At 40.9% G+C, this 23022-nt stretch overlaps 1 protein-coding gene across 7 annotated transcripts in view; it reads left to right on the forward strand.

Annotated features, from left to right (window-relative positions):
• The window catches only part of LOC131230383 (vacuolar protein-sorting-associated protein 33 homolog), a 103897-nt gene that overhangs the window by 17349 nt on the left and 63526 nt on the right, over positions 1–23022 (forward strand). For all 7 annotated transcript variants that reach the window (XR_009164005.1, XM_058226275.1, XM_058226276.1 and 4 more), the window contains exons 9-10: positions 21780–21836; positions 22472–22566. Coding sequence is in view for 6 of the 7 variants with exons in the window: in XM_058226275.1 (XP_058082258.1) it covers positions 21780–21836; positions 22472–22566 (152 nt within the window). In the remaining variant the exon portion in view is untranslated. The remainder of the gene's footprint in view (positions 1–21779; positions 21837–22471; positions 22567–23022) is intronic.

The raw sequence follows: 23022 nt of genomic DNA on the forward strand, positions 1-23022 counted from the left end.
CTTGTTTTGGCTTCACAATACACAATGCTTGATCTAATCTTGCCATTCTGTGCGGCATGGTTATTTTTTGTTACTTTCCGATGATGTCTAATTAGCTATTAAACTGTATATTATTTTAGAATGATTTGATTCACTAATGCGCCGAGGTCTGCAGAATTTTCATGCAGGCAACTTTAGTAATAGTACTTTGGTCAATAATTTCCCGAGGGATGCCTTAACTATTGATCATTTTCCCAGTCCCATCTTCCTCATCCAACCCTTAATTGCATAAGATACTTCCCTTTAACGAAAAAACTTTCCTAGTTTTCCTTTTGCAAACTGAACCTACCTACTTTCCCCCCCTTAAATTCTCTACAATTTAGGTAATCAAAATAAAATAAAATTGTGGCTTAAATTTCCTAACTAGATTAGGAAGCAACTAATAACTAGTTTAATCCAAAAAAATATCCTGAAAGACTGGCAATATTCTTAAAGATGAAATTGGAAGAAAATGTCCTAATCCCTAAAATATGCCTCAGGCATTGTCAACCCAGTTCATGAAATCATTAAGAGTGAAGAAAAAGTTGTATCCCTTGAGGCTAGAGATTCTTATTTGTTAGATTAGGGAAGTACAATTTTACTCCATGTAATACAAGCAGTAAAAGTGGGGTGCATGGAGTATGTGTATGAGTGTAGTAGTGTAAAACATCTATTACACCAATATAATAGTTCCCTCTACTACATCGTGCAAGGTTCCTCAATATGAGAGTACTTACACCTACACAATAATATTGTGTTCTCCAATACTTTCCCTTAAGTCGGTGGCTTGACACATTCATATAAATGATGCTGAGCAGTTCAAAATTTATTCATTGGAAGCTCCTTACTAACACAACAATTTGATTGCCAGTGGGAAGGTAAGGGGTTGTGATCTCCTGATGTCCAATCTTCTTATGTATGAGATGGTAATTGATCTCGATGTGCTTGGGTTCTTTCATGTTGGGCAAGATTGGAAGCTTAGTTGCAGGATTCTTCTAACTAGGTGCCGCTCTTGCTTTGGACCACACTTTGGACTTGCACTCCCGTTTCCATTTTCTAGCCTTTTATGCTTGATAACCTTTTGAAATAGATGCTTCCCCATTCCTACACCTAATGTGTTGCTGCTTTGCTTCACACTTTGTGCAACTATAATTGTAAATAATATGAAAGTTAGGTTGGTCATTGTAAAAAGGGAATGGGTGATTGAGGAGAAAAAAACAATCTATTTAAAGGAAGGCCTTCAACTATATTATCTTACATGTCATTTTGGCCATAGATCTGTTCTCAACTTCGACCCAAGGGCAAGAGACTACATGTTTTTCTCACTCTTCCAAGTAACAAGTGCCAACCCATTCTTTGATCCTATCATCCACCACCATACCACATCAAGCCCTGTCAGCCTCTCCCTGACCTTCCATCCTCACCATGACCACCCATTAGCAAACCTGGGACCCACCAACACCCCACATTGCCTCTCTCCCTCCACTTCTTCCAACCCAAAGCCTTCATCCACCTCTAAGCAAAACCTCACACCTATCTGCCCTCCCCAACCCTTTCAGGATCTCCCTGACCACGCATTGGAGGTTGGTGATCAGATCTTCAAGACCAAAGAGAACAAGAGTGACGATATTGAGAGATGGTCTTGGCCTGGCATCCACTTTTCCTGCGGCTGGGAATCTCTACAATCTGACAAGAACACGGACTCAGACGAAGATATCGATCCTTCCATCTACAATTCAAACTCATACTCTGATCCCGATGATCCTCCTGCCCCCCATCTGCAACACAGTGGATGCTATGGTACTCTAGGTTGATATGAGTGATCTTCCAAATCAATCTACACATGCTCCTAAATCGGATGTAATGCAGATTTCTTAGAACACTGACAATCAGAAGAAGAAATCAGCTAGCAGGAAAATATCTCGGCTTGCAGGGCTTAGGAGGATGACCACAGCGCCAGGATGGGATACTGATGTCTAGCATCCTTTCTTGGAACGTGCGCGGAGCTGGCAATGCTCCGACTGTGAGGCACCTGAAAAGATTGACCCGAACCAAGAAGACAAGCATCCTCCTTCTCCAAGAACCCATGGTTAGGCTTGATAGGAGATCTCAGTTTGCAGCGAATCTGGGTTTTCACCATTCAATTACAGAGGACATTACAGATGGGAAGATTTGGATCTTGTACAATCCCCCGTATCAGCTTCAAACCATCTCAGCCACCAAGCAGTGCATTACGCTCCGGGTATCAGCTAATGATAGCAATCTAACCTTCACCATCTCAGTTATCTATGCGGCTTGCACCAGAATAGAGAGACTCCATCTATGGGGCGAGTTATCTGCTATGTCCAGAATCATCAGCGATCCATGGATTGTGTGTGGTGACTTCAACGCCACTACAAATCTTGATGAGAGAATTGGCAGCCAAGCTTCAGATACTAGGAACATGGAAGAATTCAGATCTGCCATCGGAGATGCGGGCTTGATTGATGCAGGATTTTTAGGATCCAAATTCACATGGTGCAATAACAGAGCAGGCCAAAGCCGCTGGTGGGCCCGCCTTGACCGCATGCTCTTTAATGCAGACTGGCTTCAATCTTATCCGACCACCAAAGTGGAGCACTTACCCCGGGTATTCTCCGACCACTCCCCATTGACTCTCTCCCTCAAAGCGCCGAGAGGTAACGGCCCTAGACCCTTTAAATTCCAAAACATGTGGGTGCTTCATGATGATTTCCACAGGTTAGTTTGTTGATTCCTGCCAGCAAGATATCCAAGCTACTCCGCTGGTCAAATTGCATCTTAAATTAAAAGAACTGAAATCAGCCTTGAGTGGCTGGAACCACAGTGTATTTGGCAACATTTTCCAAAACATCAAGATCGTAGAAGATTAGATCATTATCGCTGAGGCCAACTTGCTTTACTCTAGATCTGATGAAGACAGAATCAGCCTCAATCTGGCTCATGCGTCCCTCAAGAAAGCCCTCTTCCAGGAAGAGATTTTCTGGAAATAAAGATCCAGGATCTCATGGCTGAAAGATGGAGATCGCAACACTAAGTTTTTCCATTCCTCAGTTCTGGATAAGAGGAGAAGAACGTCCATAAACTCCATCCTTCTCCCTTCGGGCCAAACAATTCAATCTGCTTTTGAAATCGGTGCAGAAGCAATTAAAATTTTCTCAGATAGCTTCACTTCCAGAACTTCTCAAATTGATGATAGCCTGCTCGAATACATTCCGTCCTTAATTTCAAACTCCATGAACGCTCACCTGCTGCGCCCTCCCTCTTTGGATGAGGTTAAGAATGCTGTCTTCGCCATCCCTTCGAATAGTGTGCCGGGCCCGGATGGGTTCTCAGGAGGATTTTTCACCTCCTGCTGGGACATCATCCAAGCTGATAGCCTTCAAGCTGCAATTGAATTTTTCAAGGGAAGCCAAACCCCAAGAGCTTTTCGCTGCACATCCATTTTTCTCATCCTCAAGAAGTTAATCACTTCATCTTTTTCCGATTATCTTCCAATCAGTTTATGCAATTGTATCCAAAAGATCCTCTTCAAGCTCTTAGCTACTAGGCTAGCTAAGATCCTCCCATCAATTATTTCCGATGAACAGAGCGCCTTCGTCAAGAACAAGTCCATTGTCGAAAGCATCTCCATAGCCTCTGAAATGGCCAATGATATCGACCGGAAAGTTTATGGAGGGAACGTCGTTTTCAAGCTCGATATGGAAAAGGCCTATGATAGAATGGAATGGCCTTTCATTGATGCTGTTCTCCTCAAATTCGGATTTCACCCCGATTGGATCCAGTTAGCCAAACAATGCTGGGTAGGGAGCTGGTTCTCCATCATTATCAATGGGGAATCGTTTGGCTTCTTTTAATCTTCTAGGGGCCTTCGCCAAGGAGATCCTTTATACCCTGCCATATTCATCATCGCTGCTGAGGTTCTGAGTCGAGGCATTAAAGATCTCTTCCTCAAGCGGAACTGCCTTCCTTATAAACTCCCTAGAAGCTGCCCCATCATATCCCATCTTCTATTTGTTGATGATACAATTATTTTCTTGAATGGCAGGAATTCCTCGATTCGTTCCTTACTCTCCTTCATCCATTCCTATGAGAAGGCGTCAGGGCAATGTATGAACCCCTCCAAGAGCTGTTTCATTCTCCCCAAGAAGGCTTCCCTGACAAAAGCTAGACATGTTTCAAGCATCACTGGATTCCAGCGTTCAACCCTCCCCATTTCCTACCTCGGAGTTCCTCTCACCAAAGGGAGAATCCGGTACCAGCACTTTCTCCCCGTTCTCCATAAGATTGATCTCAGGATCGCTGGCTGGAAGGCCAAACTATTGAACCAGGCAGCCAAGCTGACTCTCAAGCATGCCCATGCACATCCTCTCAGCGATCAACATTCCAAAGCTAGCTTCGAAACACAGAGAAATCCTTGGCTTCATTCTTCTAGGGGTCAGCGGAAGGGATTAAAAAGCATCACTGGTTAGCTGGCCCAACATTTTTTATCCCAAATTTGAAGGTGACCTAGGGATACGTCGGATCAACGACACCATATAGGCCTTTCGCTGTAAGATGGCTTGGAGGCTGATTGAAGGGAAATCGCAATGGGCCAATTTTTTTGTTGCCAGATACCTCTAGAAATTTCTGCTTTCTCCCAGCCCTGCTAGAAACTACGACTCTAGCATTTGGAAGGACATTAGAGCCTCCTTCCCCTTCACCATCCTCAACTCTAGATTGCTGGTCGGTTCAAGCAATATTCAGTTTTGGCTTCACAATTGGACAGGGCAGGGCCTTCTCATCAGCGTGGCATCTCCCCTACCTCAGCCTCATGGCAGAACAACTTTCCTCTCAGACTTCTGGGACTCTTCTGGCATCTGGAACCTGACCTAAGCAGACAACTTCCTCCCTCATCAGATTATCTGATCGATCCAAGATAGCGGTATCTTTGTATCCAATAGAAGGGACAAGCTCTCCTGGAATCTCTCTCCTAATGGAAACTTCTCCACGAAATCTGCCTGGAACTCGCTTCGGGCAGCCAGGCCTAAGCAGCGCTGGTCCATTTGGGCGTGGAACAAATGCATCCCCCCCAAAATTTCTATTTTTCTTTGGAAAGTCATGAACAAAGCCATCCCTGTAGACGTGACCATCTAACATATTGGGATCAGTCTGGCGTCCTGCTGTGTGTGCTGCGGTTCAGCTTGTGACCAATCCTTGTCAACATCCTATGCCCATTCCCATTCACCTCCTTCTATTGATTCACCTACGACTGCCAACCCACCTCTCTTAGACTCCCCAAACTGTCTGACCCACCCTGAAGCTATCATTGATAAGCTACCCCCAAACACACACACACATCTCCGGGCACCTTAACACCCAAACCAGCATCAATCCTCAACCCTTTCCCAACCCTTCCTTCCACCATTGGCCTCCTCCCCCCAATCCCAACAATCCCAGCGCAACTTTGGCCCTCCCCACTAACCAAGCTGAAGATCTCAACCACCTGCTCTGTCACAGCCACGTCGCGACTCTCGTCCGGAACCACTTTGCCAATTTATACCGAATCCAACTCAACCATTCTCATACCATCCAGGAGCGCATCAACCAATGGTTTGCAGCTGCTTCTTCTTCCTCCCTCCGAAGAACCATTTGTGGCCTCGCCCCGCCTTTCATCGTTTGGGAAATTTGGCTAGGGAGGAATGGTGCCAAATTTGAAAATTGTCATTTCATAGCATCTGATATTATTAACAGAGTTTTTAAATGGCTTGTTGAAATTGGCTCCCATCTCCTGAACGTTTAGCCTGTGGTATGGTCCAAGCTACCCTCCCATTCGGAAGCCAGTATGGCCACAGTCATCCGTTGGCTATATCCAACTGTGAACTGGATTAAATTAAATGTTGATGGCTCCGCGCAAGGAAATCCTGGCCCCGATGGTGGTGGATGTGTTTGTCGGGATCATGCCGGCAACTTCATTTTTGCTTTTCATCACTCATTCGGTCAGATCTTGAACATGTAAGCTGAAGCCCATGCGATGGTTGTTGGCCTCAATTTTTGCAGGGACTTGGGGCTCACGTCGATTATCGTTGAAACCGACTCTCATGTCCTCTTTGAAGCTGACTCCAACCAATCAGCCTCCTGTGGTTGGAAGTTGTGGTACATCCTTGATGCGATCCATCAACTCAAACAGTCCCTTAACCTTAATTTTAGCCACACATTCAGGGAAGGTAATTCTGTGGCGGATGGTCTTGCCAATATTGCTAGCAGCGGCGCCCCTGACAGAATCTTCCTCAATTCAGCTGACCTTCCAAGGCGTATCAAAGGCTCTTTGCTTCTAGACAAGGCCGGTGTGGGTCAAATTCGGCTCAGCAAACACAAGACAGGGATAGGCTAACTCCTCTATCCTTTGCCTATGCCCCAGCTGCTCTCCCTTTGCTCGAGCCCTCTCTAACTATCCTTCGTCTATGCCCCAGTTGCCCTCCCTTTGCTCGGGCCCTCTTTAACTTCTGCCTCTTTTGGGAATGCAATATAGTCGCTCTGTTTTTGATCCCTGCTCACTGCCAGGCCCCTCTGTCTATGTCTCCTAATTTTTTGGTCTCCCTTGTTTAGCTTGCTCGTCTTCTATATGATAGGTGCGGCCTCGATCTTTTCTTTGTAGGGGCCCACCCGAATGGCTGTACCAAAAAAAAAGAGAGAAAAAAGAGAAAAAAAAAGTAACAAGATTGAAGCCTAGGAGGCCGGTTAAAAAAAAGAAATAAGAAAAGAAAGATCAACACCTAGGAAGGTACAATTATTGGAAATGGAGTGCATATTTATAATAGGATATTGTCCAATCTGCATAAGCATAATATGAAATATGAAGATGTCCATGGTTGGAGAACATTAATCCATTTCTTTCAAATGACTCCATGTACCAAAGAATCTGATGGACATCTAAATGCAATGCTCAAGGTGCATGCATAAATTGCCTAACGATATTGATGGCATAGGCACTATCTAGTCTCATGATGATGAGATAAATCAATTTACCCACCATGAGCTTGTATGATTTGAGAGCGGGAGGTTGCCTTCCTAAGCATTTAAACAATTGTGCTTTTTTCGTAGGAATATCAAGGGGACACACCGAGTTTAATAGTCTTTTTAAGTAAGTCAAGGGCATACTTTCTAATAGATGAAGATACCAAGATAGGACGAAGTTACTTCCATGCCCCAATAAAGTACATTAAGGGACATATCTATAATATCAAATTCCCAACTCAAATGTAGTTTGATGGACGAAATGGAATCAATTAATGGTGGCAATATCATCTGCATGTACCAAAGGAAGTGATGTCGGCTTGACTATGATGAACAAAAACCATATAATCACAAAGGTAATAAGAGAAACCAATATGCAAAATAGGATGACTAAAGTGATAAGACCATGCATATGTGGATTGTTTCATTTCTTTAATAGCTTCGAACAAAAAGGAAAGTAAGTTGCTCCTTTTGGAGCTAAAGACCTACGAGACCTAGATGCGTGGTTCATATTGACTTCCTCTTTCAGGTTAGAGAGGCGTTGTTGAAATCAAGCTGTGAAAAATCCTATTGCAAGGAGAGAACCCGAAGGTATTCTTAAAGTGCCTTAATTTTTTGTAGGAAAATGATCGACAACACTCAATGTTTGTCATATTGGTATCGCGTGATGTTTTGTACCCTTGGGATATGGATACGTATCAGTTATCACATGTAAAGTATTCCTTAACATTAATGGTGGCCATAAGAACCACCACTGTTACCTTTATGATACGGGTTATAACAGCTATTGTGGCCCCCGTAACAGCTGTTACAATCTCTCTCTCTTTATTTATTTATTTATTTATTGGTTGAAAAATAAAGTATGAAAAACCTGTATCTGCCCTGTAACAGACCATTACGGGGCTGTTATGGCCTTTATAGGTGATGTAACGGGTCGTTAACGGCGGTTACATGTCATTTTTTCCATAATGGTTGTTATGGCTGTTACGATTGTTAACGGTTGCCACTATTACCTTTATGTAACAACATTTACGGCCTTTACAGCACGCCTTGATCACATGGCATATATTGGTTGCATTAGGAATTTATCGCATTTTTTGGAAAACATGGGGAAACATTGGGAAATTGGTTGAATTTTTCAATGAAACTTTAGGGATTATTTAAAAGGACATCAATACACTTTTAAATCACAACATCGGAAAAAATAAGTGTACATAATAAGTTTTCTTTGTATAGGGTCCTAAGCTATATGCTGTCTGATTGAGTTGATGTAAGTATATTTAAGGTCTATTTATGTAAGTTATAAATGTAAGAAGGCATATATGGAAACACAAGCAATATATTCAAAACCAAAAGAAGTATAAAACTATAAATATACCTGTGAATCATGTGTGTGGTTGTGGCTCAGACCCACATAGAGTTGTGCAGTGGCTCAAAATCATCATCTCCATTCCGATGGGGCTAGGAAAAGTACCGTTACTCCATAAATCAATAGTACTGTGCCCAGATCATAGTAGAATGATATCAGTGAAGATACTATCTAGCATAACCTAGTACTTATCCCCTACAAATTGAACCAATACGCCCATCCGTGGATACTGCATAACTGTCACAATCTGTGGCTGATATGGATATAGGGTGGGCAAGAAAGCTCCTCGGTATCCATACTGCTGCCTATATCCCTGCCCATATGAGGAAGTGAACTCTTGACTGTAGTCTAGAAACGATGTGTGTAGTTGCTGAAGTCATTCATCGCATATCCACCAGGTCCGTATCCATTTCTATATCCATATTGTGGGACAAAACTCGAGCTACCCTTCTATGTTTGTGATTCATATCCATACTATGGCATATAACTTGAGCTACCTTCCCTCATTTGTGATCTGATCTAGAGCCAACGCACGTGTCCCTCATGGATAGTGCCAGTAATTCTTTTAATTTTGTTAACTTCTAGGTTTGCTTCTTCTTCAGTAGCATCTTATGCGCGTATGCTTTATTAATGACAAGACGAGGCCGTGGTTCTTCTAGACAAGAACCATGGTTAGTGTCTTAGGTGGCATGATCGAAATCCCCCTCCCTAGTGAATGGGCCAAAGGCCTTTGAGACTGACTCTTAGGATGAGTCTTGCTGTCACGGCCACCATCACAATCGTCACAACGGTTATTGGAGTCAACATCATGCTCACCATCATCGTTGTCATCACAGTCACCAGACTTATCACCCGCATCACTCTCTGTCTCACTCTCAATTTCGAATAAAGTCTCGTCGCCATGTGTACCACGTGATAGTGACTGCCACGGGCTGCTCTCTGGACTCCTCGTCAATGAGTTAAAAGCTTTGTCGGGAGATCTAGCCTGCTCCACACGAGCGTCAACATCAATCCCCTGTAATGTTGCCTCTGCGGCCACATGTGGCTTTGGTCGCCCATCGGAATAGTCCACGTCATATGACCTCACCCACTCGTAAAGTGGGTCCTCTTCATCCTTCAACATATGCATGTTGATGAATCGTCATCATGTCCAATGTGTCCTTTGCTTTTCTTCTTTCTTTTGTGCGGAACAACCTCTCTCGTAACTTCATGTTGTAGTGGTAGTACACTAGCTTATGAAGCTCTCATGCCCCAATTTGTTGCGCTTATTCATGTGAATGAGGGAAAAGGTGCTCCAAATTTTTTTGCAGGGTGAGGAGGACATTGTTTGTGCGAGCACACGAACATCTAACTGCTGGAAAGTCCTGCAACACTCATGTACATGGCCCACCATTCACTTGCGAAATAAATAATAATTTTTCCTTAGTATCACATTTACTACTAAAATATGAAAGCTAACTTTAAGTTGTGAGAGGTAACCAATGCAATAGCTCACATGCTATCATCTGATCCCTCACCCTCATCAAGCCCTCGCACCCAAACATTCCAATAGCATCGCGGAATCTAACATTATGTTGATGGCATTTAGCATTAAGGGTGACTATGAAGGTTTTGGCTAGAGAGAAGGTAAGTGTGGAACATATTTACTTCATTACTGAAGCTACCTTTCCTTGGACAGTGGGGGAATAGCTTATCATATACCTCATGTACAACATTCTTCAAGGTATTGTCTTTATAGAGTCTTCTGCTGTAGTGGTATTTAGGATCCAAGAAGTACCCTGAAACCTAATGTGATGCAAATATTTACACATCAGTACAATAAAATAGCTATACATGCTATTCGGAGAACTAGTAAAGTACTCCATCATATAGATGAAAAAAATAAATCATGCAACTACTAAAAAGTCTGATGAAGTGAGTGAGAAAAGGGTCTTTTCCCAGCGATCGTCGATTATTGCATGCAGCCATTTATATGCCTTGGGAGCTTTAGCCTGGATAACATCTTTCATTAACTGCGTGGACGAATTCATGTATCCTATCGACGGATGTCTCATTATCGACTGTCCTCAGCACTACATAAATGGGCTGCAGAATACCCACCACACCGCACACACGGTCTCTGAATGCACTGCTCAACATAAGCTCCTCAATTCTCCAAGCTACTTTGATGCAGGACAATTAACCACTTGCTTTAAAAGCTCGAATTGATAGAGCATGGAGAATTAATCCCTTTTATCTCATAGCCTACGCCCCAAATCGCATGGGTGAGGACCTTGGCCGAACCCCCCTCATGGGCCCCAAATCACATGGGTTCCGCCTCACACGAGCCACCCGCCTCACACGGGCCGCCCACCCCGAGTGTGCCCCCACATCCCACAGGCAACCCCACTCGAGCCCGGTGTGAAAATGCCCCTGCATTATACTCTCTTCCCACTCTGATTCCAATTCGCGTATTCCTTAGGGCTTAAAAGTTGTTGTAGCCCCTGCCTGTGTTTGGTAAGGCTATTTATGATAATATAATTTGTGGCAAATCGCGTCACCTCGAGCCACACTATATCCCCACCGCACCTCGCGCACGTCTTGGATAGTAACCAGGTTTGGTAGTATATAAAGGTTGTGATGCGCCATGCGTTAATAATAACGACCTTCACTGAAGGCCTATCCCCGATCTCCTCCAACATGAGATCTATGTAATGGGCCGTGCGATTCATGTGGTACTTCTTCATTATATCCTTCCCCACCCTCATAAATGCACTCCAATTGGCTGTAACAAACTGCACGATGTTCTTCCTCCCAACGTCTTTTATGAAATCTTGCAGAAGCCCATAAGATGTAATCTACATTTTTTTAATCTTACTATTAGCATCTATGGACTTTAAGAACAACGTCCGTCCCCTGCAGGTTGCAGTAGAGCATAAAATTTATGATCGACATCCTCGTCGGTTCGGTCCAACCATCACACATCTCGGTGTAGCCATACATCTCCCATGATTGGCGATATCCTTCCATGTAATGCTGCATCTTTGTGTACTCATCATCTAAATATTTTTCCATTATCTCACGTGGCGTGAGTGGCACCATACCTTCACTCCCATGCTGGTGCGGACTCGCTGCGCATTTGCAGGGATGTAATCATAAATAAATTTGCTATGAACTTCCCCACCTTCTTTCTCACATCTCCTCCATTAAACATTCCATTCAATTTCTTCTGTGTCCCACCCGCCTTTCTGTACATGATCGGATTTGAAGGTAAATTCGGTACCCACATGCTACTGCTGTGTCCCATACCCTATATCCCTCCCCTCCTACTACCCCCGTCCAGCCCCTAGAACTCCCCCTGCTCTACTTCCCCCTGCCCCACTCCCCTCACCACTCTCATGTGTACACCCCTCAAATACTCACCTCCCTCCACCTTTGTTGATCCATTTTCCACAAATCTCGTAAGGACTCTTCAACTGTGCGTCTGTAATCAGGATCCTCCTCATTCAGATTCATTACATCCTCACCTACATACGGTGCCCGCCCTAATTCCTCCTTAATCTCTCTTTCCTGTGTAGTACAATTTTCTTTTATCTTTATATATATTTTTTCAACAAATCCCTCATTTGTGCTCTCACATCTTTTGGGCACTTATGGCAGTCTACAACATTTCGATACCCTCCCGCTTAATGTTCCTTCAAGCGGGTTACCCTTCCACTCTTTGACATGTGGCCACACAAATTGCAAATACTCCCAAATCGATTATTGAGAAGAGGGGTCCCGTACCTCCATCAAATATCAGCCTGTCTCCCTTTTCCTCTTGACATGTTTTACTTGCAAAAGAACATTGTGTTAGCAAAGGAAGTGTGCTACATTCATACTTTTTAATATTAGTTGATTAGTTTTAGAATAAATTTATAATTATATTTTCAAAAGAAATCATCAACCACTCTTAAATGCTTTAAAAATGCAGTTAATTGATTGTTGATATAGAAGGAATTTAAGAAAAGAATTATATTTATTATTATTTTTAAAATTTTAATTATTATTAATTTTTTCTAGCTCCGACCTAAAGGTAAATCTAAGAGTTCCATTATGAGAATTAAGTTGGAGGCAGGGGAAGTTATTCGCTGGCGCTTCCTTTGGCTGTCGTGCTGTTGCTTTCTCGTTGTCTTATCTTGGTCTACCGCTCTGCATTGGAAAGCCCCCTAAACACCTTTGGGATGTGGTTATATTTCTCTTTCATTGCCCTCAGTTGGTCCTCCCTAGAATTGATAAATGTCTGGCAAGGTGGGACTTGGCCCACTTGGGAGCATTTCAGGAAGTTCCATTAATGGGAGGTCTGCTGACCTTACATAGAGGTAGAATAGATTTGGTTAACTCAATGTTGATGGGAAAGTTGGTCTAGAGATTCTGGATGGAGGAAGGTAGTTTGTGGAGATCGATAGTTGCTGGTAAGTATGGATTTTCCTCTTCTGGCTGGTGGACCAAGGAATCCTCTCTATTATAAAGCTTCCTATTGCTGGAAAGCGATTGATTTGATGATGGGAAAAGTCTTTCAGGAGATCGGTTTAGTTTTGGGAATGGAGAAAACATCTGCTTCTGGGAGGACGTGTGGGTTGGTGACTCTCTTAAAGTTGATTTCCCTCTTCTTGCACGTCCAAGTTTTGATAAGAATATTGCAGTAGGAAGCCAGGGATGGATGACGTGGAAATGGTTGGGCACAATTTCATCCATTGCCCTTTTGCTAAGGGGATTTGCAATAAGATTCTTCCGATCTTCAATGTTCCATGGGTAATGCCAATTTCGATGGAGGTGTTGTTCCTCTCATGGCATGATGGGGGTCCTCGTCTAAGGAAAAGTCGAAGTGGCATTTTGCCTTGCTTGCAGTGCTTTGGTTTGTCTGGCTAGAAAGGAACATTAGGTGCTTTAGGAATGTCAGGGATTCCCTAGATTCTGTTGCTAGGAAAGCTATGTTGTATATTCAGGATTGGGGCTCTTAGCCCTTGTGTGTCTGTTTTTCTTTTCTTTCTTTTCTCTTTTGTTTTGTTGTTGTTGTTGTTTCGGCTTTTGGCTTTTAATAAAATTATCATCTTTCAAAAAAAGAAAGGAAAAGCACCCAATGTATTAAAAAACAGTCATGCAGCGTAATGGTCAGAGTTGTTATGCGTTATGGGGCCATAACGGGCCTGATACAATTTTTTATTATTTATTTTATAAGCTGTAACAGCTGTTATAACCCGTATTCTAACGGTAATTACGGTGGATGTTACGACCACTGCTACTATTATTGAATACCTTGGAAGTCCGTAAATAGAGTTGGGCAATTGGAGCTAAGTTTTCAGTGTAATGACTCTCCATACATTTGGCTAAATCATTTTGAAACGAATTCAACCCTGTATTGTTTGATTAAGCCATCCGCCTTACAATGATATAGATGCACTTAAAATTGTCAGCTTGTTTTGCTTTCGGTAACATAGTGAGATCCCTAGTTTGATTCTTTTCTAGAGTTTGCATTTCAAACTGTCAATAGCTAACATTTTGGATGCTTGAAAGCTTTATAAACACTTTTAAGAACAGAGAGAGTAGACATCGGACAAGAAAGCTTTATCGGAAGGAGAGAAAATGATATGAAACAAACTTCGCAGCAGGATGTTGTGTACACGTTCACTGCCCCTTGCGTGTAGCAGTAGGAAGATGAAGGATTCCAGTAGATGTAGAATTGGTAATGAAGAAACATTGGTGGTGGAGTTGAAGTGGTGAACTCTTGTTTTCTTCTACTTAAGTGTCGTGAATTTCTGACTCATTGGCTTGGTGGCAAGGAGACTACTCAAGAAAGACACATTAATGCAGGGGCATTTTCACACTGGGCTCGAGTGGAGTTGCCTGTGGGATGTAGGGGCACACTCGGGGTGGGCGGCCTGTGTGAGGTGGGCCCCACCCGTGTCAGGTGGGTGGCTCGTGTGAGGCGGTTACCCATGTGATTTGGGGCCCACGAGGGGAGTTCGGCCAATGTCCTAACCCATGAAAGGTGGGGCCTGAGCTATGAGATAAAGGGATTGATTCGCCATGCTCTAACAGTTCGAGCTTTTAGAGCAAGTAGTTAATTGTCTTGCATCAAATTAGTATCAGAGCGGGAGGTCTCGTGTTCAAGACTCCTCACCTGCACTTAGGGCGGGCGGCCCGTGTGAGGCGGGCCCCACCCGTGTGAGGTGGGTGGCTCGTGTGAGGCGGTACCTATGTAATTTGGGGCCCACGAGGGGGGTTCGGCCGAGCTCCTAACCCATGAGATGTGGGGCCTGCGCTATAAGATGAAGGGATTGATTCACCATGCTCTAACAGCTCGAGCTTTTAGAGCAAGTGGTTAATTGTCCTGCATCACACATTTGATTGCCATATCATCCATTTGATTTACAAACAAAGCACCCACTTTTAAACATGAGGAAGCAAGAGAAATAGTGATGGGTGAGTTCAAAGAACCTAAAATGGAGATTTCGTGTTCGAATCCCATTTAAGCATATGCTTAGTTGCATGAGCTTTCTACCCATGTGACACACTCCCACTTCTACATCTTGCTGTTTAGACTTGCTAACATTTTGAATCAAATGCTTCATCCCTCCAAGCACCCAAATTTTTTGCCACTTCCTTTCGCAATCTGTGCAATTATGGGCATATGATTTGTGAGGTTTGAGGCAGCTAAAACTGCCACTTCCCCTCACAATCTGCATATGACAATTATTCAGTTTAGCCACACAGTTCTCTGTGAAGTGAATGGTCATGAAATGGTGATTTAATGCCTTGGTCCTGTAAATAAGTCATAAAGTCGTTAGATAAATAACTCTCATCCATGTTGGATCAGAAGATTTTTAAATTTCGATTCAAGTTTTATTGACCGTTGTTAAAGATATTGACCTTTTAAAAAATGTTATTCCTAGATTTCATTATATGAATCTAATTCAGAAGTCGTGAGAAATTGGTATTAGATTTAGATAATTACATCAAGTCTTCAAATATGTTTAGTCATTCGACAATCTACTCAATAGAAAATAACTGATTACTTGTATTCATCTGTGGAGGGTAAACATGTCTTACTAGTATGAATGTTCTTCGCATGGTGTGTACATCGTAATGGTTCACAACCTTGACCAACACCAAGCCAGCAGAATGAATACCCTCTTGCAACCATTGTGGCCTCAATCACCGTATCCATGGCCTTGAAATGTCTTACTTGTAATACTAGTCTCAGAGAGGAGAGTGGACCTCTCTGGTAGACCTGTCATCATCACATCCATTCATCATTCTCCCCCTCGAAGGAGAGAATACATATATGCAAAAGAAGTGTCCTTTCCCAAAATACTCACCTATATGGACTGATAATCTGTATTCAGTCCCACAAGAAGTTTGAAGATCTAATCTTCTTCTCAAGGACATTCAACACCCTTCACACAAAGGGAGGTGATCGGTGCTGGTATCTGCTCTACTTAACACCTCCCACATGTCCCATGTGGTGGTGTGACACTCACAAAGTGCCTTCTCTTCGTGTTTGAGTTGGGAGTGGGCATCTTTTATTCATAGACCTTAACAATATCATCCCTCTTTGAATGTTTTTTCAGCTACTAAATCTGATTCATGACACATGATTTAGTGCTAGCATGCAACGTGGAGATTATGAAAGAGTCCATAAAGTAATTCAACTAACAAAAGATGCTAGCCCACCAAGTAATTAAGAGTAAACAATAGGAATTACATCTGATTTAACCTAAATCACATGCTTGCATGCTAAGAAATCACATAAATCAATTAAAACTAGGCCGATGGAAAGATAGAACTTCCAATTTAGCATAGGCACGTTCTACACTCAAGGGAATGACTTGTAGGTTTTATGATTAGGGTGAGCCGGTGAGGGGAAAATCCGAAAATTGAAAAATTAGGGTTCATGGGATTATGGATTTTGGAATTATGGTTTTAGAAATTGGGGATTTATGGTTGAGGGTAGGGTTATGGATGGGGAATAAAAGGGTTTTGATGGGGGAAGCAAGAAGAAATCAAAGGATTAAGTGGTTGTCTGTATGATTAGCCTAGGGGCTCGCAAGTGTGGGTTGTTGGCTAGGGTTTTGGGGTCCTCAATAGTTGATTTCGGTTGGGGTTGAAGTTGCATGATGAAAAGTTGAAGAAAATGATGATTTTGATGGTCTTGGATAGGAAGGGAAGAAGAGAGATGAAGTTTTTGGAAAAATACTTCTTTTGGATAAAATTAAAAAGAGAAGGAAGATGATAGATGGAAGCCTTCCACATCCGTTGAATGGGGAATGGAATCACACCACACCCAAGCTCCAAATCACATGGAGTATTCTTTAAATCACATGAAGAAAAAAAAACAAAATGTTTGTTTTTTTTTCAAAATAATGGCATTATGGCTTCACACACCCATCTTTATCTTTTATAGTATCAGAGGAGACCTTTTACAAAAAGACACTCTCAGATAAGATTCTCAATAGAAAGACGCTTAATAAATTAAAAGTTATTCATAACTCCCTAATCTCAACACAAATATAAGGTATACTAAAAATAATGAAGCATGTAAACAATCTAAATAACTAAAGTATTTCGTGGCCCATGGGAGTCCACGGTTAAGATGTCTGATGATGATGATCCAACGGTCCGATGTGTCCATTGAGCTCCTATATGCACCTCAAGTGTATTTTCCCAGTGTGGGGTCTTCAAAGATGCATGAACATGCATGTAGGGTCTTCAATGTGGCTAGGAATGTGAATTGGGCCAAGTGGCCCCCATGTAATGGTTGTCTAGCTATAAGGAGACTGGCTCAACCCTCTTCCTCTGGTATGGTGCTCGGATGTCTCCATCACTCAATTAGTTGAATCATTCGTAAAAGGAAATGGATAAGCAAGCAAAAACTCACTGTATGTCTACGAGAAATGTACCTATTTTAGGCTCAAACAAACATCATGTATCCATCGCTAACATTGGAAGAGGAGAGTTCTTGCTCAGGGAGGTGGATGTACTATTAATCAAACAAGAAACCCTATCAAAGAAGCAGATAGATTTATGCATCAATGGTGCCTCTGATCAAATTAGCTTGATGCGAGAAATCCAACCATTTTTTTTTCCCTTTCCTCTTCTTTTCTACCTATTCATAATGTACAATCTACAGTCATGTGGATGTACAAATCACACCTACAGTCATGCGAATGTACAAATCTCATAGGGAAAAGAAAAGGATAAAAAAGAGTGGGTTTGAAGAAAAAAGTTGTTGCCCCTCTACTCGGCTAAAGATTCTTATTTATAATAGATTGTGGAAGCACAAGTTTTCTCCATGTAGTACAAATGTGGTTATATCCAATGTTTTTAGTATCGGTATCAACGTATGTATCACACCCTTGGGATACGGACAATGATTTTAGTATTGATGTGGACTCATGTATCACACCCTTGGGTATGGAAACATATCGGTATCGCATGGGAAATATCGCATAATGTATCGCTGTTTTTGAGAAACATTGGGAAATTAGTTGAATTTTTCAATGAAATTTCAGGGGATGTTAAGAAAGGCATTATTACACACTTAGGTGCCGTTTGATAAAATTTATGTTCGACACTTATCACTGAAATTTAATATTTTAGGTAATTTTATATGATTTGGATCATTTGGCAAATCCAAGTGCTTGAATTAATTTTCACTGAAAATATGTTTTTTTTTAGCAGCTCCCCTCCCTTCCCTTAATGCTGAAAGTGTTGGTGCATTAATGTTTCTTTTGAACGAGTGGTGCATTAAAATTTCTTTTTTACTTTTGACTAAAATATTCCTAAAATTATTTCAAAATTACAATTCAACACTTATTTTTCAGTTTATCAAATGGCACCTTAGAACTCACAAGATCACAAAAAAAAGAAAAAAAAAGAAAAAAGAAAAAAAAAAGCATATATAAATATATAATAAGTTTCCTATGCATATGGTCCCAAACCATGCTTAGTATGACAAAAGTGATGCAACTATATTCAAATTCACTTCATATAATTTATAAATTGTAGAAGACATGCATGATTAAAAAAAGAGAGAGTAAAAATATACTTATGCCATGCACTTAAATAATACCATCTCAAATAATTTCACAATTTTAACTATTTTTAAATTTAAATAAAAATAATAATATTTCTATAATTCATGTAATTTATTTGCACATTCAATGAACTAAATACTTGTACTAAATCTGCACGACAATGTACGGTGCATATACTTATAAAATATATTTTAATTGTTGTTTATAATTCTTAAAATATTAATTTTATTTTTGAAAATAAATAAATGAGCGTGGCTAACGTTAGGATCAGCATGCTAATGTTAAGATCGGCATATCTTCATAAATATATAAATGTTAGGCGCAAATAAGATCCAATCAATGTATTTTTTGAAAATATTTGTTAATATACTTTTCAATATTTTTTAATTAACTTTTTTTTTTAAAAATTTAAAATTTCAAAAAGTTCCGTCAATCTGTAGATCAGCCTCCAATCACATTAATGTGATTTTTCCACACTCTAATTGCAAGTTAAATAGGTGAAATTGGGGAAAATTTGGAATTTTCCTAAATTCTCCAATTTTCTCCAAATTAAAAAATTAGAGGTCAAATTCCATGATTGAGCATACAAAACAGCAAAATCATAGATTACTAACTCCATTCCACCGACTCCAAGCAATTTAAATAAGAGATAAGTTCAAATTAGCAAAAATTCACTGATTGGGTTTCTGGTGCCACACTCTCCTATCTCAATTTCCTCACCTAATTTCCTTCTCTCTCCAAACAAATGAAAATAATTGATTGAAATCCCCTTTGGAGCATATAGCTAAAAATATCAAAGAAAAATGGTTCTTTTTTTGTGTGTGTGTGTGGAGTTTTGGCGATTTTTTTATGTTTTTTGGTAAGGGGGCTGAAGCAAATGCAATATTGTCGATACATATTGCATGTATTGACGATATCGGGCAATTTATAGAGCGATATTTTCAAAATATTGCCATGTATTGATATATTGTCGATACATTGTGCTATTTTGCAAAACATCGACTGATACAAGGAATTTTGACACCTTCAGCCCAGTTTTGTACTGCGGCCATGCGATACGAAATTGGCTGTACTATCGATATTTGAATTATTGGCTCTTATTACCATGCAGTACAATGTTCCTCAATGTGGTATCGCTCACACTTGCACAATAACAATGTTTCGTAGTGGTCCATATACAAAAATTGCTTGAAATAGAAGACTATACTTAGACATGGTGAAATTTCTGTGGTGCAAAAACAAGGAAAAGAAATAGAAAATCTGTAATTTTCTTTGTCTGATTGGCATGGAACTGGCACAAAAGTGCTTTCAATGATAGTCATTTTTCCTGGGAGGTCTCACAACTAATTTACTGATGATTAGTCATGGATATGTATATAAAATGAGGAAATACGGGGCTTGCTTGCTTTGAACTTGGATGTGCAAGAAAAGACTTGCATGCACCCAATTTCAACATTGGAAACTCCCCAACAAGCATTCGCATTCATTTCTTCTCCTGATAAGCAATTTCTTGTAGAAGTCTTTCTTGTTGGATTCCAAAACATGGTCAGAATTAGTTCTCTTGAAAAGCAGCTGGACCTATTTTTCTTGAGTACTGACTCTCATCTCTCTCATTTTTGTGTCAAAGGACTGCATAGTCCACATCTTAGATCCAGGTCCTTGGTCCTTGTTGGTCCCACCTCAGAATCCACAATCATAGGTGGGCCCAGCCCACAAGATGGATGATCTTGATCCATGACCAAAACCTTTTGTCATGTTGATTTGAACTGTCTGTTTTATTGTCCACTGGATAGTAAGATCGAACTGATGTTGGGAGATCTGGAGAATCAAATGTGGGCCAACAATAAGATGGATGGTCCAGATTCATTATTGATCCTGTTTGTTATATCAAAATGATTCTTGAGGAGTCATAGGAGGGGCCAGCAAGATGAACTATCCAGATCCATGATTAGACAGATTTTTGTTCTGGTGGAAAGCTATAAGAATACTCTATGGGGAGGTTATCGTGGAAAGTTATCAGAAGAATTCATGGGGAGTTAGCTGTGGTTTTGTTCATGCTTACTGAGAAGCTAGTTTTGTGTCTGTTTCCCTTTCTAAGTGGGAGTGTGACTCTTGATCTTGCTCTTTTCTCCAATGTTGATATGAACAAGGCTCACTGCTCTCTCATTTCTCTGATCAGAGTTTGACTGGAAATTGACCCCACTGAATGATGTAAGCTAATTAATTGACACGGAAAGTACCAAAGCCTTGTGCCTTTGTCTGGTTACCTTTTATTAACATTTAAACAGGGTTCAAGAGAATTTTTGGACATTAGATGGTGAAAAGCAGTCTGGTTACTGTGTAATTTCCATTTATTTAATTTTGGGTTCTAAAGGATTGGAATTTGTTCATGGAACAACATTCTTGTGATTTTCAGGGGCACATAATCATAATGAAGTCTATATTGTGTGAGTTTCTTATTTTGGTTAGAGGTGTACACGAGTCGAACCGAGTCAAGCTTGGCACAGCTCGACTCGGCTTGGCCACTAGCTGACCTCAGCTTGGACTCGGCTCGGCTTGGTTCTCAAGCCTGACTGGCCAGCTCTGCTTGGTTCGGTCAGCAGCTCGGGCCAATTCGAGCCGAGTTCAAGCCAAGATTGAGCCGAGTTCACCTGTGCAGCATTTTCACAAACACATGGACTGCACCTTCAAATTCTCACTGTATGTAAAACAGCAGCAGCGGTTTTACAGGTATTTTATCAAACGCCTTGTAGGCAACATCAAAATCAAGAAAAAAGGATATTTGTTTGATGAAACATACCTTCCTTGCCACCAGCCGACACTTCGTTGAGTCATTTCATCAAACACTTGGTGAGCAACATCAATATCAAAGTAACTGAGTCACCGAACTGGTTTGATCCGAGTCAAGTCGAGCTCGGACAAGCTCGAACTCGGTTCGAAATTTTTTTGAGCTAAAAAAATAGCTTGACTCGGCTCGAACTCAGTTTCGAACCGAGTCGAATCGAGCTTTTTCGAGTCGAGTTGAGCGAGCTAACCGAGCTAACTCGGTTCGTGTACAGCCCTAATTTTGGTAACTTCATTACTGTCACCTTTATTGAGTAGGGATTTTAAACAATTATTATTTCTTGAGATGATTAGACACGATTGTCACTGAAGTTTAGTTAAATGTTCATCTTTTTGTTTGTGGAATTTTCAACTTGCTTTCCAGTAGACTGACATCTATGCTGTAATGGAGTCATATGCTAAATGTTGACTACTTGAGAATAATTGGCTGGAAAATTCTATGTGAGAGTTATTCGACTTGCGACCCTTGCCTGTAGGTGGACATGATTACACCTATGTGTTCTCAACTAACATATGAAGGACTACTAGATGAGGTATGCTTCTGTGTTTTTCTTTAGTTCTCTTTTCTTCCTTTCTTTTTTCTATTTGGGCAATTGTGCTGATGCACATCTGGTGCTGCTTTTCCATATATTGATTGTTGCCTAAATTCTATTTCACTTACTGTAAGTGCAAATCTGAGACAACTAGGTTACCAGCATGTATGTAGACATGATGATCCGTACACATTGAACAGGGTCGCAATGTCCCTTTCTTTTGGTTTTTTATAGTTATTCTCTCTTGTAATGATCTTTACTAGTTGGATTGGCATGCGAGTTGGCATACTTACTCCTGCAAGTTGGAAGTTGAAAAAATCCTGCTGGTATAACCGTATAGCCTCTAGTTTTGTAACAATTCCATATACCGTTGTTGACATTTATGCGATTGTTCTGTTGATAAACGTCAAATGAGGTGTGGCTGTGCTCTTTGATAGCGTAATGAAAAAATTACCTATATATGGCTGTTGTAGATGTCAAGTTTAGCTAGATCATCTGTGAAGATATCCTGATCCTTTCTTTAGAATATTCAGTGCACATTTAGATGAGATTTGTCACCCTGATCTTGTTTATGCAAAGCTTTTTCTTGTCAATCTATATTTTGTTATTAGCTGTCTCTGATAGTTACAGTGCAGTTTTTGCGTGTTAACAATGGCTCTGTGGAGCTCGATGCATCTATCATGGGTGGTCAGCAAGATGGAAAGAAGATCAAAGTTCCACTTAATTCAAGGTATCTTAGTTTCTTTCTTTTTCACAGCTTTTTTGTGGCCACTTGCAATTTTGTTTGCTATAATATTGCTTCCACCTTGAGATATTGTAAATTGAGTTTCAAGTTTCAACTGGCTGGCATTTGTGCATCGGGTTGTCTTGGCGATGTTAGATTCCATATTATGAACACTTGATTGGATCTGTCAATAATGGGCTGACAGCTACAGGACTTCTAATATTTTAATCCTAAAGGAAGTATTTGATGCAGGATTGATGCATGAACTAAGTAAAATGTGAGATCAAATAACTGAATTAAGATATTTAACAGAAAAAACACAAACATCGCTATATTCATCACAAATATCCTGAAAATCAAAAAGAAAATCATGCATAATCCTGACCTAAGCTACCAACATCGTAACATAAGATCATTAAATAAAAAGAAACTAGGATTTAATGGATGTAGGGACATTCAATT

This window comes from Magnolia sinica, chromosome 17, assembly GCF_029962835.1.
Source record: "Magnolia sinica isolate HGM2019 chromosome 17, MsV1, whole genome shotgun sequence".
In the NCBI taxonomy this organism is placed as follows: domain Eukaryota; kingdom Viridiplantae; phylum Streptophyta; class Magnoliopsida; order Magnoliales; family Magnoliaceae; genus Magnolia; species Magnolia sinica.